Raw genomic sequence first — 15088 nt, forward strand, 5'->3', positions numbered from 1 at the left:
GAGGTGATGAAATAAGGGGAACAAATGGTAATGAAAAAAGTTAACTAAAATAGAAGCAATTGTAAACACTTTGGTCACAAACATTTGTTTTGCTCTATAATTAAAACATTTTATTACATTTCTAGCTATTTAGATATGTAAAGCAATGTATATATTTAGGAAAGACAAAGATGAGAAAGAACAAGCCATTGAAAGGCAAAGGGAACAGCATACATAAAGCTCCTGAGGCTAGAAAGAGCTTGGTAATGAAACTGAAGACGGGCAGTGGGAGCTACCAAGAACTTAAGGAACCAAGTGAATCTAAAAAAATAAGCAATAAGTGGTCTGTAGAAGACCTTGTAAACCAAGATAAGTTTTGATTTTCTTGTAAGAGCCTTTGGATGGCCCTAGGCAAGGATGTGATATAATCAGGTTTACATTTTTAAAAGATCACTCTGACCAGTATGTAGAAAGTAGATAGAGTAGAGGCAACACAGAGAAAAGTGACCTTAAGGGACCGCTACTAGTTCAGGTGAGATTCCATTGGTAAGAGCAGAGATGAAAGGAGATAGGCCCTCTGGAGATATACTTTGCAAGTGGAACTGGACAAAATTTGCTGATAGATTAGATTTGGAGAGGGTAAGGCAAAACTTAAAGATGAAAGCAAGGTGTATGGTTTGCCATCTACTGACATGGGGAAAACTGGCCCCAAAACAGGTTTGGAGGTTTAAATCTAATGTTTTATTTGGACATGTTAACTTTAAGATGCTAGAGTATATCCAAGAATAGATGTCAGGCTGAATAGAAGTTTTGAGGAGAGGCCTAAATGAAAGAAATAGATCTCATAGTAAGCAGATCTCATTTTCATTGATACGAAATTTAAAATTTTGGATGCAAATAGAAATCCTTGGGAGGAAGCATACAGAGAGAAGACCAGTGGAACAATAGTCATACACCACATAATATTTTCATCAATGATGAACTGTATATATGACGGTGGTCCCGTAAGATTATAATGGAACAGAAAAATTATTGTCCAGTGATGTTATAATTGTCATAATATCATAGAGCAATGTGTTACACATGTCTTGTTTTTTTTAAAGATTTTATTTATTTATTTTTAGAGAGAAGGGAATGGAGGGAGAAAGAGAGGGAGAGAAATATCAATGTGTGGTTGCTCCTCACATGCTCCCTACAGGGACCTGGCCCACAAACCTGGGCATGTGCCCTGACTGGGAATCAAACTGGTGACCCTTTGGCTTACAGGCCGGCACTCAATCCACTGAGTCACACCAGCCAGGACAGGGTTTTTAATAAATATATTTTATTGATCATGCAATTACAATTGTCCTATTTTTTTCTCCCCTTTATTCTCCTCTTCCCTGCATACCCCCTCCCACCAGCATCCCTCTCACTTAGTTCATGTCCATGTGTCATACATGTAAGTTCTTTGGCTTCTCCATTTCCCATGCTATTCTTGACTTCACTCTGTTTATTTTGTACCTACCATTTATGCTTTTTATTCCTGTACCTTTCCCCCCATTATCCTCCTTCCCTCTCTTCACTAATAACCCTCAATGTGATCTCCATTTCTCTGATTCTGTTCCTGTTCTAGTTGTTTGCTCAGTTTGTTTTTGTTTGTTTGTTTTTTTAGGTTCAGTTGTTATTTGTGAGTTTGTTGTCATTTTACCATTGACATTTTTTTATCTTCTTTTTCTCAGATGAGTCCCTTTAACATTTCATATAATAAGGGCTTGGTGATGATGAACTCCTTTAACTTGACCTTATCTGGGAAGCACTTTACCTGCCTTTCCATTCTAAATGATAGGTATGCTGGATAGAGTCATCTTGGATGTAGGTGATATGAAAGTATTCCTTTCATGACTTGGAATACTTCTTTCCAGACCCTTCTTGCCTGCAAAATTTCTCTTGAGAAGTCAGCTGATAGTCTAACAGGAACTGCTTGGGAGGTAACTATTTCCTTTTCTCTTGCTGATTTTAAGACTCTCTCCTTATCTTTAATCTTGGGCAATGTAATTATGATGTGCCTTGGTGTGTGCTTCCTTGAGTGCAACTTCTTTGGGATTCTGAGCTTCCTGGACTTTTTGGAAGTCTATTTTCTTTGCCAGATTGGAAGAGAAAAACGATTTTTTTCTTCATGATTTTTTAAAAATTTTTGCATTTCTTGCTCTTCCTCTTCTCCTTCTGGCAGCCAACCCCACACATAGGATTTTACAGCCAGAGGTTTTGAGGCTTTATTTCTCTGCAGTGGAACCCTGGATTGCATTGTCTGTGTTGCTTCCCAGTTTTTCCTCCCAGTTTACCTGCATGCAAATGTGGAACAACCCAGTTCTCCAATCAGCACCTTGCCATGTGTCCTCTGTGCCTGGCTGACCAACTCTGTCCCTCCTACCAGTTTGAATGAATGTTTCTTCTTTAACTCCTTGGTTCTCAGACTTTTATACAGTTCAATTTTCTTGCAGTTCAGGTTATTTTTTGTTTTCCTTCTTTTGGTTGTGCAAGGAGACAAAGTGTGTCTACCTATGCCTCCATCTTGGCCAGAAGTCATTCCTGTTGTTTTTTTTTTTAAGTGATTCTTGTATAAACAAACCTACTGCATTGCCAGCAGTATAAAACTATAGCATGTACAATTATAGCATTAGGCTATACTATCTAGGTTTCTGTAAGTGTACTTTATGATGGTCCCACAATGATGAAATGGACTTATGAGACATTTGTCAGAATGTATTCCCCTTGTTAAGTGATGCATAACTGTGATTCCAAGTCCTAAGGAATTGTATTACTTAAAGAACAAGGAGATAAGGAGAAGCCAGTAAAACAGCCTTCGGAGTGTTCAGAAAGAGTAATGTTTCAAGGAGGAAAGAGTGGCCAACAGAGTCCAAAGCTACCAAGAGATTAAGAAAGACAAGAACAGGGAATGTCTTTTGGTTTTGGCAAAATGGAAGCATTTGATAACCTTGACAAGAGCAGTTTTAGTGGTATGATTGGAGCAGAAGTCAGATTAAACTGAAAACAGAAGGGGAGATGAGGAAGACTTAAATCTGAAATTTAATTCTTAAATTAAATCTTACAGTTATTGAGGTACAAAAAGAGTGATTTCATATGATTCTTTCTAAAAAAGCTTTATGGAAGAAAATATGGTGCAGGGAAAGTTAGGTCAATTAGGGCCAAGAAACAGAGGGTAGTAGGTTTATGGAAAGATTAGAGTATATTTGTACACTGATAAAAACAAAGCAGTCATCAGCTGAAAGAAAGATGAACAGAAGAGATAGAAGATTTGATAATCAAAGAAAAATGTGAAACAGTCTTTACATGCATAGGTAAGCACACTAACTCTGGAACTACAGTGGAGAATGCTAATACTACTCAGTATACATTTGAGAATGGTTGATCATGAACTTGTGGCGGGGGGCTAAAATGTCTACAGGCAAAGTGGCAAACATCTGAAGCAGGCTGAGTGGACACACAGAGACTGAAATTAAAGGGATGGAAAAAGATATCTCATGCAAATGGAAGCAATAGAAAAGCTAGAGTAACAGTACCAGTATGAGATAAAAAAATAGACTTTAAAACAAGGACTGTAATAAGAAACACAGAAGAGCAATTCATAATGATAAATGGACACACTAAAGCAGCTCTAAGAGGGAAATTCAAAGAAATACAGGCCTACCTCTACAAACAAGAAAAATATCAAATAAACAACCCAACCTTAAACCTAAAGAAACTAGGAAAAGAAGAACACACAAAGCCCTAGTGAGGAAATAAACACCAGACTGGAAATAAACTAAATAGGGACTTTTAAAAAAACTCCAGAAAATATCAGTGGAACTAAGAGCTGGTTCTTTGAAAAGATAAACAAAACTCATAAACCTTTAATCAAACTCATCAAGAAAAAAAGAGAGGGGATCCAATTTTTAAAAAAATCAGAAATGAAAGAGAAGTAACAACTGACATGACAGAAATACAAAGGATTATAAGAAAATACTATGAACAACTATGTGCCAACAAATTGACCAACCTGGAAGAAATAAATTCCTAGGCACAATCTTACAAGACTGAGTCAGAAAGAAACAGAAAATTTAACAGACCAATAACTGCTATAGAAATTGAATGAGTAATAAAAGAAAAACTTCCAAGAAACAAAATTCCTAGACCAGATGGCATCACATATATTTTACCAAACATTCAAAAAATAATTAATATCTATCTTTCTCAGATTATTCCAAAAATGTGAAGAGGATGGAAGGCTCCCTCATATTATGAAGCCAGCATTATCCTGATACCAAAGCCAGACAAAGACACCACAAAAAAAATTATAGGCCAACACCTTTGATGAACACAGATGTAGAAATCCTCAACAAATCAGCAAATTCAGCAATACATTAAAATGATTATACACCATGATCAAGTGGGATTTATTTCCATAATGCTAGGTTGATTCAATATCCAGAAATCAATTATTGTGATATACCTAAACAAAATGAGATAAAAACCATATGATCATGCCCTGGCCAGATGGCTCAGTTGGTTGGATTGTAATTCCATATACCAAAAGGTTTGCGGGTCTGATTCCCTGGTTAGGGCACATACCCGGGTTGTGGGTTTGATCCTAGGTTGGGGCATGTTGTGGGGGGCAGCCAATCAATGTTTCTGTCTCATCTCTCTCTCCCACTCCCTCCTTCCTTCCTCTCTCTCTAAAATCAATTAGAAAACATATCCTTGTGTAAGGATTAAAAAAATCATGTGATCATATCAATAGATACAGAAAAAACATTTGAGAAACTCCAACCTTTATTTATAGTAAAAATTCTCAGTAAAGTAGGGATGAGATGGTCATACCTCAACATAATAAAGGTTATATATGAGATAAATCCAGCGGTAACATCATTCATAGTGGTAAAAAGCTGAAAGATTTTTAAGATCTGGCGCAAGACAAGGATATCCACTTTTACCACTTTTATTCAACACAGTATTGGAAGTCCTAGACACAGCAATCAGACAGGAAAAAGAAACAAAAGGCATCCACATTGGAAAGAAAGAAGTAAAACTGTCATTATTTGCAGATGACATGATACTATATATAGAGCACCCTGAAGGTTTTATGAAGTAACTATTAGAATAAATGAACTCAGTAAAATAGAATACAAAATTAAGATTAGATATTAGCTGCACTTTTATATACCAATCATAAATTATCAGTAAGAGGAATTAAGAAAACAATCCCATTTAAAATTGCATGAAAAGTTGTTAAATACTTAGGAATGAATTTAACTAAAGAGTTAAAAGACCTGTACTCAGAAAACTATATGAAATTGAAGAAGACACAAATAAATGGAAGGATATACCATGGGTAGAAAGAATTAACATCATTATTAAAATGTCCATACTACCCAAAATAATCTACAGATTCAATGCAATCCCTATCAAAATACCAATGTCAGTTTTCACAGTACTAACATGAATAGTCCTAAAATGTATGTGGAAATACAAAAGACCGTGAAGAGCCACAAAAGTCTTAAGATAAAAGAGCAAAATTGGAGATACCACACTACCTAATATCAAACTGTACTACAAGGCTATAGTAATCAACTGCATGATATTGGCATAAAAACAGACATAGAGATCAATGGAAAAGAATGGAGAGCCCATAAATAAACTCATGCCTATATGGAATATTAATCTATGATGAAGAGGGCAAGAATATACAGTGGGGTAAAGACAGTCTCTTCAATAAATGCTTTTGGGAAAACTGGACAGATGCATGGGAAACTACTTTCTTATAGCTACCCCAAAATAAATTCAAAATGGGTTAGAGACTTAAATGTAAGGCCTGAAACCATAACTCTCCAGAAATAAAACATAGGCAGTAAACTCTTTGAAATTGGTCTTAGCTTTTTTTTTTTTTTGCAATGTCTATTAGGACAGACAACAGAAGCAAAATAAACAAATGGGACCACATCAAACTAAAAAACTTTTGCACCACAAAGGAAACCATCAACAACAACAACAAAAAAGGCAACTAACTGAATGTTTGCAAATGATATACCTGATAGAAAATTAATATCCAAAAAATATAAAGATTTATACAGCTCAACATTAATAGAACAAACAATCCTATTTAAAAATGCACAGATGACCTGAATAGACATTTCTCCAAAGAGGTTATACAGATGACCAACAGACATATGAAAAGATGATTAACATCACTAATTATCAGGTTTTAGTACAAATTAAAACCACAATAAGATGTTACTTCCCACCTGTCAGAATGGCTATCATCAATAAATCAACAAACAAATGTTGGTGAGGATGTGAAGAAAAGGGAAACTTCATGCACTGTTGGTAGGGTTGTAAATTGGGGCAGTCACTATGTAAAACAGTATGTAGTTTCTCCTCAAATTAAAAATAGAACTACCATATGACCCAGCAATTCAAGTTCTGGGAATTTACCCAAAGAAATCCAAAACACTAATTCAAAAAGATACATGCACCCCTATGTTCATTGCAGCATTATTTACAATTGCCAAGATATAGAAGCAACCTAAGTTTCCATCAACAGATGAGTGGTACCATAAAGAAGATATGGTCCATGTATATAATGGAATATCACTCAATTATAAAAAAGAATTAAATATTTCCATTTGCAACAACATGGGTGGATATCATATCATGACTTCCCTTCTATATGGAATCTAAAAACCAAAATGTATGAACAAACATGGACCTAGAAATTATTATGCTAAGTGAAATAAGCCAGTCAGCAATAAAAATAAAGAAAAAAAAAAGAAGGACATAAATAAATAAATAAATAAATAAATAGACAAAGCAGAAACAAACTCAACTACAAAGAACAAACTGATGGTCAGATGAGAGGGATGTTGGAGGGATGAGTGAAAAAGGTGAAAGGGATTAAGAAGCACAAATTGCCAGTTACAAAAACAGTCACAAGTATGTAAGTACAGCACAGGAAATATGGTCAATAATATTGTAATAACTATGTACAGTATTTTATGGGTACAGAATTATTGTGGTGTTCATTTCGTAAGGCACATAAATCTAGTCATTATCTTGTACACCTGAAACTAATATATTGTATGTCAACTATAATGAAAAAATAAACTTAAAAAATAATACATAGGTATTTTAAAAGTATCAGGCAAAATCCATTATTGGGGCATCCTACAAAATTACCTGACTGGTACTCTTCCAAAACTGACAAGTTCGTGAAAAACATAAAAAGTCTGAGAAACTTCCAAGGAGACATAGTAAATACCTGGCATGGGGTATCCTGGATGGGATTCTGGGATACAAAAACAGAGGACATATAGAGGGCCCATAGACATATGAAAAAATGCTCAAGATTACTAGTCATCAGAGAGATGCAAATTAAAAACACAATGAAACGTCACCTCACACCTGTCAGAATGGTGATCGTTAATGAACCAACACATAACCAGTGCTGGTGAGGTTGTGGAGAAAAGGGAACCCTAGTACACTGTTGGTGGGAAGGCAGATTGGTGCATCCACTTGTGGAAAACAGTGTAGAATTTCTTTAAAAAATTAAAAATAGACCTGCCTTATAACCCAGCGATTCCACTGCTGGAATATACCCTAAGGATCCTGAAACACCAATTCAAAAGAACTTACGCACCCCTATATTCATAGCAGCACTATTTACAATAGCCAAATGCTGTAAACAGCCCAAGTGTCCATCAGTAGATGAATGGATTAAAAAAATGTGGTACATTTACACAATGGAATTCTACACAGCACAAGTAAGGGACTCCTATCTTTCTGGACAGTGTGGATGCACCTGCAGACTATCATGCTAAGTGAAATAAGCCAGTCAGTGTAAGACAAATACCATATGACTTCACTTACAATTGGAATCTAATAAACAAAATAAACTGATGAGAAAAACACAGAATCATGGAAGCAGGGGACAGACTAATTGCTGTAGGAGGGGAAGAGAGGGGAAATGGTGGAAGGAGGAGGGACTAGTCAAAGAACATGTATGAATGACATGTGGATAGGGACAACAAAGGGGAAATGACTGTGGGCTAGAGGGATGGGCTCGGTGGAGGAGGGAAAAAGGGAAAAAATTGGAACTGACAGAATAAACAATAAAAAAGAAAAAGGATATTACGAAAGTTAAGGGAGTCTGAATGAACTATGAACAATGGCCTTCTGTATATTCAATACCCAGCTTTAAAATGGTTTTTCCTAGATTTGAATTTTATTCCCTTTTCACTAGGTACATGTATCTAAACAATATGAAATATTGTTTTGAAATCGTATAAATTATCACACTACATTTATTTTACATCATCCTCTTTTCGCCTCGTTCTATTTCTGGGTTCATTCTTAACTTAGTAGTGAATAATATTTCATTACATAAGTATCCCACGAAGTATTTATTCTCTTATTGATGGATGTTCCCAAATGTTTGCTCCTATTCACAGTGCTGTTATGTACATCACTGTCTACATATCAGAGTTTCTGTAAGATACATACTTTGTTCGGAATGCTGGTATTAATTATTTGGACACTTTCAGTTCCACCAGATTTTACCAAAGTGCTTTCAAAGGCTGTAACATGCACGCATTTATCAGCCAGTGTAGAGTAGGTTCTGACGCATTTAGGAGAAAAATTTTTGAGAGATATTACACATTGGGTAACATTGTTGCCTTAACCTTAGTTTTATTTTTGTGTCCATGTAGTCATTCCTATAAACACATAGCAATTACGAGCCCTAAAACTTCATATTCTAGGACTTGCCACCTCGTGGTGCTCAGAGACGCAGACACGCCTGCTTTGCGGCGTTATCTTCTGACGCAAGATCGGACGTCGGCACGCTCCTGACGTCGGCGTTTTGTTTTACGTCCCGGAAAGCCCTTTCTCGGGCTGTCTGACAAGTTCCAAGTATCAGGCTTATTTTGGTTGACTGCTTCTTTTTCATAAGAAAGGAAAATATCCCGACAGCCTTTTCTTCGTCTCAGAGGCGATTCTCTAGTCGTCTCTAATCCAGGAAGAGCCCCTTCCGGCTGGCCTTTCCTTCAGGCAGTGCCACTGGCAGCCCTCAGGCCCTCGGAAGGCGCGCGCCGAAACCCCGCCCCTTTCTTTTCGGCCGGAGCCGCCATCTTCCAGGTAGCGTGGGTGCGTTTCTCCCGGTGAGCTTGGTTCTGCAGTGTTGAGTTGTAACCCTGAGTCCACGGAAGCTGTCCAGTGGGTCCAGGTGTATTGTCTGGTCCCTCTGCCTTGGTTGGCGGAGCTGTGTTTGCTCAGACTCGAAAGGGGCGCGTCAGCGGTTTCGGGCTCGGGCTGGGGGCGGAGGACCGGACTGCGGTGCCGCGGCCGAGCAGAGGCCACGCTGAAGAAAACGAGGTCGAGTCACCCGCGTGAGGCGACTTGAGTTCGTCTGGGGAGATACGGCTTCGCTTCGTTAGCCTGGGCCTTCTCAGGTTCTGGGGGGCCGGGCCGCGTGGTGGGCTGCCATTCAAACCCCCTTCCGCGCCGCATTTTTGCTCCTAGTTTAAAAGCTACTTGGTAATGTTATCGGATTGGGAGTTAGGGGCAGGGCGGAACGGTTTCAAAATTAGGAGAACCTTTCATCTGTGGTGAGTTATGGCTGTGTGGAAGCCTCGTGGTCGGAGAACGGAATAGGTTCGTACTGAGCTCCCCTGCGCAGAGAACTCCAGACCACTGGTCTCTGGTGCGTGAAATGATATCCCGTTGTTTTTGGTCCTGGAGCGTGTTAACAAAGGGAAAATTCTTTGCAGTGGGTATTGTTTTGTTAATGCGGGGGCTTGTGTTGAATGAATGGATTCCCGAATTACTGGTTTAGTAGTTTGGGGGAAAGGTTGTTGCAGAAACACTTAATCGTAGTGTCTTAACTTTTTCGGTCTAGCTTGTAGATAGTAGCGACCAGCCACTAGAGTTGAGCAAACTGAAGTCTGCACCCCATAGTGGGTTTTAGTTTGGGGAATAATAGAAACTGTGTATTGGGTATTGGTGAAAAATGAATTTCTTACCCGGGAAGACAGGCCTGATGCAAGGGCTCTGGAGTCAGAAATGACTCCCATTACCGATCTGCTACTTTTGACATAAGTTACTTGGACCTGCAGAGCCTCTTTTCTTGTTTATGAACTTAACACAGGTTTTTATGAACTTAGTATCTTGAGGATGAAAACAGGGAACCTGCCATGTAATACATGCCTAGTTGCTTGCAAAAGTAAAGGGTGTGAGTGTTTTAACAGTGGTTTGGCTGTGGGTGGTTTAGGTGAAACATTCTTGTGCCTCTCTGCCTCACAGGTTAGATGAATTAGGGTACTTTGGTGGAGTCACTTTAAAGGAGTGTTGATTAGGAGACCAATTTACGTAGAACTTGTCTACGAGAGACTTAGGTATATTTTGTCTTGTGGTAGTAATTGTAAGCAATAGCAGTTCTCTTCTAAGATGACCTGAAACATTTGAAACCTTTCAGGAAACAAAATGAAAGGTTCTGTCCTAAATTCATATAGGTAAATTCTTAACCAGTTAGTTGGAGATTTTTGACAGTTAACATTTGTACAAGAGATACTGCCAAAAAAAAATTAGGTTTGCAGTAAAAGAAGTTTAATTCACCATGTAAAAATGCAGTGCGGAGTTTTGTTACGCTTTCCAACAATACCTTTTAGTTAGTAATATCTTCTAGTTACAGTATTTTTTAGTTAGTAATTCCTGTGCCCTTGGCATTCTAGGCTGGGATCTACAGGGGTGTGTGTGTGGTGGGAGGGGTCCTGTTGGGTTTATTATATTCTAATAGGCAGAATACTGATTTGACTTCTGAAGTCCAGTTCTGTTACTTAGGAATTTTAATGTTATAGAACTTAGGTTTGGCAAAGATTTTACTTGCTATAATGATGGTTTATAAGAAATACTGTTTGCTGTTAAACTTGACGGTTTTATATTTTCTGGTTTCAGTAATTCGCCAAAATGACTAACACAAAGGGAAAGAGGAGAGGTACCCGTTACATGTTCTCTAGGCCTTTTAGAAAACATGGTAAGTAGATTTACCCGCTTCGGGACCAAGCATGGCATGCATTTCTGCTGTATTGATACATTTGTGTTGAGATTCATATAATGTATTCTCTCTTTTTTTTAACTTTAAAAATATATATTTATTTATTTTTAGAGGGGAAGGGAAAGGGAGAAATACCAATGTGTGGTTGCCTCTCATGAGTCCCCTGCTGGGAATTGGCCTGCAACCCAGGCATGTGCCCTGACTGGGAATCGAAACACGATCATGTGGTTCGCAAGCCCGCCTGTACTCAATCCACTGAGCTACACCAGCCAGGGCCATATAATGTATTCTTAATAATGGCAGTTAACCAGCACCTACCTTATTTTGTAATAAAAAAGCATGAATTTTATGTAGTAGTTCTTAAATTGTCAACTTAAACATTTTTAAAATGCATGTAACTTGCCAAATGTGTGTGGCAAAAAGCTAGTGAAAGTATATTTCTTTGACTTGACTTTTTAAATCTTGATACTACTTTTAGGAGTTGTTCCTTTGGCTACATACATGCGGATCTACAAGAAAGGTGATATTGTAGATATCAAGGTAAATTATAAAATTGGGGAAGTAACATTAGAATGTAGAACAGTTGGATTTAATCTAACAGGAATTCAGTTGTCAGTGTTCATTGCACCTGCTGCCTCCTAAATGGAGGGAAATGGATTGCCCTTGAATTGCTAATTTAATCTTACTTTTAAAGCCAGTTTTTAAAGTGTAATTCTTCAGTTTTAAGAATTTCTTATTACTGGTTAATAGCTAGTGGGAAAATACAGGAGAAACAATCATGAGAGTTTGTTGAGGTGACAAGGAATGCCTTAGTGCAAAATTTATTGATGGTGATTAATAAAACCAGTAAAAGCTATGTTCTTTTGTGACCATTATTTAAGTGTTTCCTGGCACTCTAGAGCTTAATGATGATTGTCTTTTTGATTGCTTAAAGCAGTGTGAAAAATGCATTTCACCGGCTCTGAAAGCTCTTGAGTTGCCATTTAAAAGAGAGGTCTTTTAGTTACGTTAATAGAAGTCAGTGTTTAAGAGGAAGGGAGGATTTGCTGGGATGACATTTATCTTTCTTCACAGGGAATGGGCACCGTTCAGAAAGGAATGCCTCACAAATGTTACCATGGCAAAACTGGAAGAGTGTACAATGTCACCCAGCATGCGGTGGGCATTGTTGTAAACAAACAAGTTAAGTAAGTAATGTCATAGTTCTTTGCTAATTCATATTCCCCTCATACCCCCTTTTCACTTTGCCAATTGGACTGGTGTCTTTATTGGCCATTCAAGTGGGGCAAAGGAACTATCCTTTTAAAACTCGGGCAAACTGGGTGTTTGTCTTGTATCCTGTCAGAGGAAACAAGTTGAAACAGACACACTGGAAAGTCTTAATGGGATTTGGTATTAAGCAGTTCTAGTTTTCAGAGTATAAAATCTTTGATAATGTAAATTTTACTAATAATCTGGTTTTGGTTAAATTATTTAGTATTTCAGGGTTTGTTACCCTATCTAGGGATAAAAGGCCCATGGTTTTTTTAATAAATGAAACTGCCAAAAATGAGGGGTTTTTTTAATTTTGGTTTTATTTTTTATGAAGCATTTATAAGAATTTTGCTTTTTCCAGGGGTAAGATTCTTGCCAAGAGAATTAATGTACGAATTGAGCATATTAAGCACTCGAAGAGTCGAGATAGCTTCCTGAAACGTGTGAAAGAAAACGATCAGAAAAAGAAGGAAGCCAAAGAGAAAGGTACCTGGGTTCAGCTGAAGCGTCAGGTGAGTGCTTGACAAAGGGTTTTTTGGTGGATCATGGGAACGATAAAACTATTGCTCAGTAATTTTCTTTTATATGAAAGTAAAAAAGAATGGAGTATATGTTTTTTCATTGTTCCTGAGAGCACTTTGAAATTGAGTTACAGCACTTTACATGATTATTCCATCACCTTTTTTTTTTTTTTTTTTAAATTATAGCCTGCTCCACCCAGAGAAGCACACTTTGTGAGAACTAATGGAAAGGAGCCCGAGCTGCTGGAACCCATTCCCTATGAATTCATGGCATGATGAGTGTGAAAAAATAAAAGACTTCTATACTGATAAAAATGTTGAATATATTGGGTGATGTCTTTACTAAAGGAATGTTTTTTCTGGCTGAAAGATGTGAGGTGTGGCTTATTTGCAACAAAGAGTGTACTCCATTGATTAGGAAATGGCATCTGTTGCATTATAGTTAAGCTCAAGGAAAGTCGATTACTTACAATTAGATCATAAATAGCTGTAGTTTAAGGAACAGAAACTTGCCTTTGAAGTCTGGTACTTAAAAGTAGATTGCTTTGAGTACCCATTGTGAGCTACATAATAGTTCTGAGTTGCTTCCACCTTGGAACATGGTTTAGAAAACAATAGTGTTTGGTGATTCGGTTTAGAATACCTTTTTACATAAAGGAAAGCTGAGGCACAATTAACTTGGCCAAGGAGATTCAAACCTGGGCATTTTGGCTCCATCATCAGGTCTTAGTCACTAGTGTTACATTGCTTCATATTAATGGGAATGTTTTAAAGCTACTTTGTATAGTTGGAGTACATTTGAGTTACTCTGTTGCTTCCTGGATATTTACTTGGATGTGGCAAAAACATCTCAGACATATCTAGAAGGGAATTGATGACATCCTATCCTAGCTGCCTTCAGTGTTCTGTGATGCCTGTAGCATAACATCAGTTCATTTGAAATGGAAAACTTGACACTTAGCGATCTCTTCCCCACTAATAGGTTCTTGGAATGGAAAAGAACCTATTCATTTTTGTAACTTCAGTCAATGCTGCACGTGGGTAAACCCAGTGTTAGTGGATTTCAGTTTTCTCCAGCGAAATGTGATGATAGAAGTCTGCTTTGGAATCTAGTAAACCTGGTTTTGAACCTCAATGTATATCTAACATAACAAATGTTGCATATTAGCTGCCATTAAAGGTTCGCAGAAAATCCTTAATTGGTCAACAGAATTCACCATCACAGAAAGCAACCAGAAAAAACTTATAAATTGCTTCAGTTGGCACTATTAAGTTTTAAAATTTTAGTTGATGGCAACACTATGTCTGGTTGAAGTCATTTTAAACTTACGCATGTCTCTCACTTTGCACATTTTAAAATTCTGTTTCCTGAATTTTTTTCCTGGCCATTATCAAGACAAAATAAGGTATCATGAGTTGGTGCTGACAGTTCCCTTGTTTCTGCCCTCTTCATTGATTATTCCTGGTCTCTTGTGGCTTTGACCCTTTTCCACTTGCTGCTTTCTTGACTTCAGCCTATGGACATAAAAAAAAATAAAAGGAGCAGCTTCTCTGCCTTTCTCTGGTAGCTTAATTTCCCAGTCCCGCTGCAGATAGGGCTTCTGCCTCCATCACCAGTGAAGCTACTCAAAGTTTACCAACACCTGCTAATTAGAGACTTTTCAATTTGACTAATTGAAGTTGAAATTGAAATTCTTGAGCTTTGGGTAACTGTGTGCTGATAAAATGTGCCTTCCCTGAAATGCAGGTTTGTTTAAATACATCACAGATTGTAAATTTATAAATTATTTGAAATTCCCATCTCACAGCACTTGTGAGTGAAGTAAAGTATTCTAAGTCTGGAGCTTTACATCCTGTTCTAAGAGTCAGGACTGTAAGTTTGCATGATTACTTGGACTTTTAATTTATATCTACCCAGGTGTCTCTTAAAGCCTCTGTTTTTGTTCAGTTGAACCCAAGGGCACCTTTTTTTTTTTTTTTAATCTTTGGAGGGGAAGGGGAGGAGAGAGGAAGGAAACATCAATGTATGGTTGATTCTCATGCATCCCCTGCAGGGAACTGACTCCTGCTGGAAACTGGCCTGCCACCCAAGCATGTGCCCTGACTGGGAATCGAACCACGATTGTCTGGTTTGCAGGCCCGCGCTCAATCCACTGAGCTACACCAGCCAGGGCCAAGGGCACATTCTTTGAAGTCTTTGGAGTTGTAGGGTGGGGGGAAACACACTCCATTTTATATCTCCTATATTCCC

General features: G+C 37.8%; 1 protein-coding gene and 2 non-coding genes across 7 annotated transcripts; all 3 read left to right on the top strand.

The window, feature by feature from the left end:
• The first annotated feature begins 9040 nt into the window (after positions 1-9040).
• Positions 9041-13159, top strand: RPL21 (ribosomal protein L21). 5 transcript variants are annotated; one of them, XM_037058876.1, is made up of 6 exons: positions 9041-9147; positions 10963-11041; positions 11541-11602; positions 12137-12249; positions 12678-12828; positions 13024-13159. In XM_037058876.1, the coding sequence occupies exons 2-6, from the start codon at positions 10975-10977 to the stop codon at positions 13111-13113; spliced, it is 483 nt and encodes a 160-aa protein (XP_036914771.1). In that variant the 5' UTR covers positions 9041-9147; positions 10963-10974; the 3' UTR covers positions 13114-13159. The 5 variants fall into 5 exon arrangements, with proteins under 5 accessions (XP_036914771.1, XP_036914774.1, XP_036914773.1 ...); XM_037058879.1 differs by having other exon boundaries at positions 9077-9150; XM_037058878.1 differs by having other exon boundaries at positions 9082-9156.
• On the top strand, positions 11962-12032 carry LOC118995904 (small nucleolar RNA SNORD102). The gene has a single exon (XR_005068384.1). It is a non-coding gene; the product is annotated as a small nucleolar RNA SNORD102 (small nucleolar RNA).
• Positions 12292-12418, top strand: LOC118995909 (small nucleolar RNA SNORA27). Its single transcript, XR_005068389.1, has one exon. It is a non-coding gene; the product is annotated as a small nucleolar RNA SNORA27 (small nucleolar RNA).
• Positions 13160-15088: the final 1929 nt, after the last annotated feature.

The sequence above is a fragment of the Sturnira hondurensis genome, unplaced genomic scaffold, assembly GCF_014824575.4.
Source record: "Sturnira hondurensis isolate 20B ecotype Veracruz unplaced genomic scaffold, ASM1482457v3 Scaffold0010428, whole genome shotgun sequence".
Taxonomy (NCBI): Eukaryota; Metazoa; Chordata; class Mammalia; order Chiroptera; family Phyllostomidae; genus Sturnira; species Sturnira hondurensis.

Excerpts from the sequence above, each read along its gene's own strand:
- RPL21 (XM_037058876.1), top strand. The coding sequence starts at position 10,975 with ATGACTAACACAAAGGGAAAGAGGAGAGGTACCCGTTACATGTTCTCT. Across the intron at positions 11,042-11,540 it reads TAGGCCTTTTAGAAAACATG|GAGTTGTTCCTTTGGCTACA; the intron begins GTAAGTAGATTT and ends TACTACTTTTAG. Across the intron at positions 12,829-13,023 it reads GGGTTCAGCTGAAGCGTCAG|CCTGCTCCACCCAGAGAAGC; the intron begins GTGAGTGCTTGA and ends TTTAAATTATAG.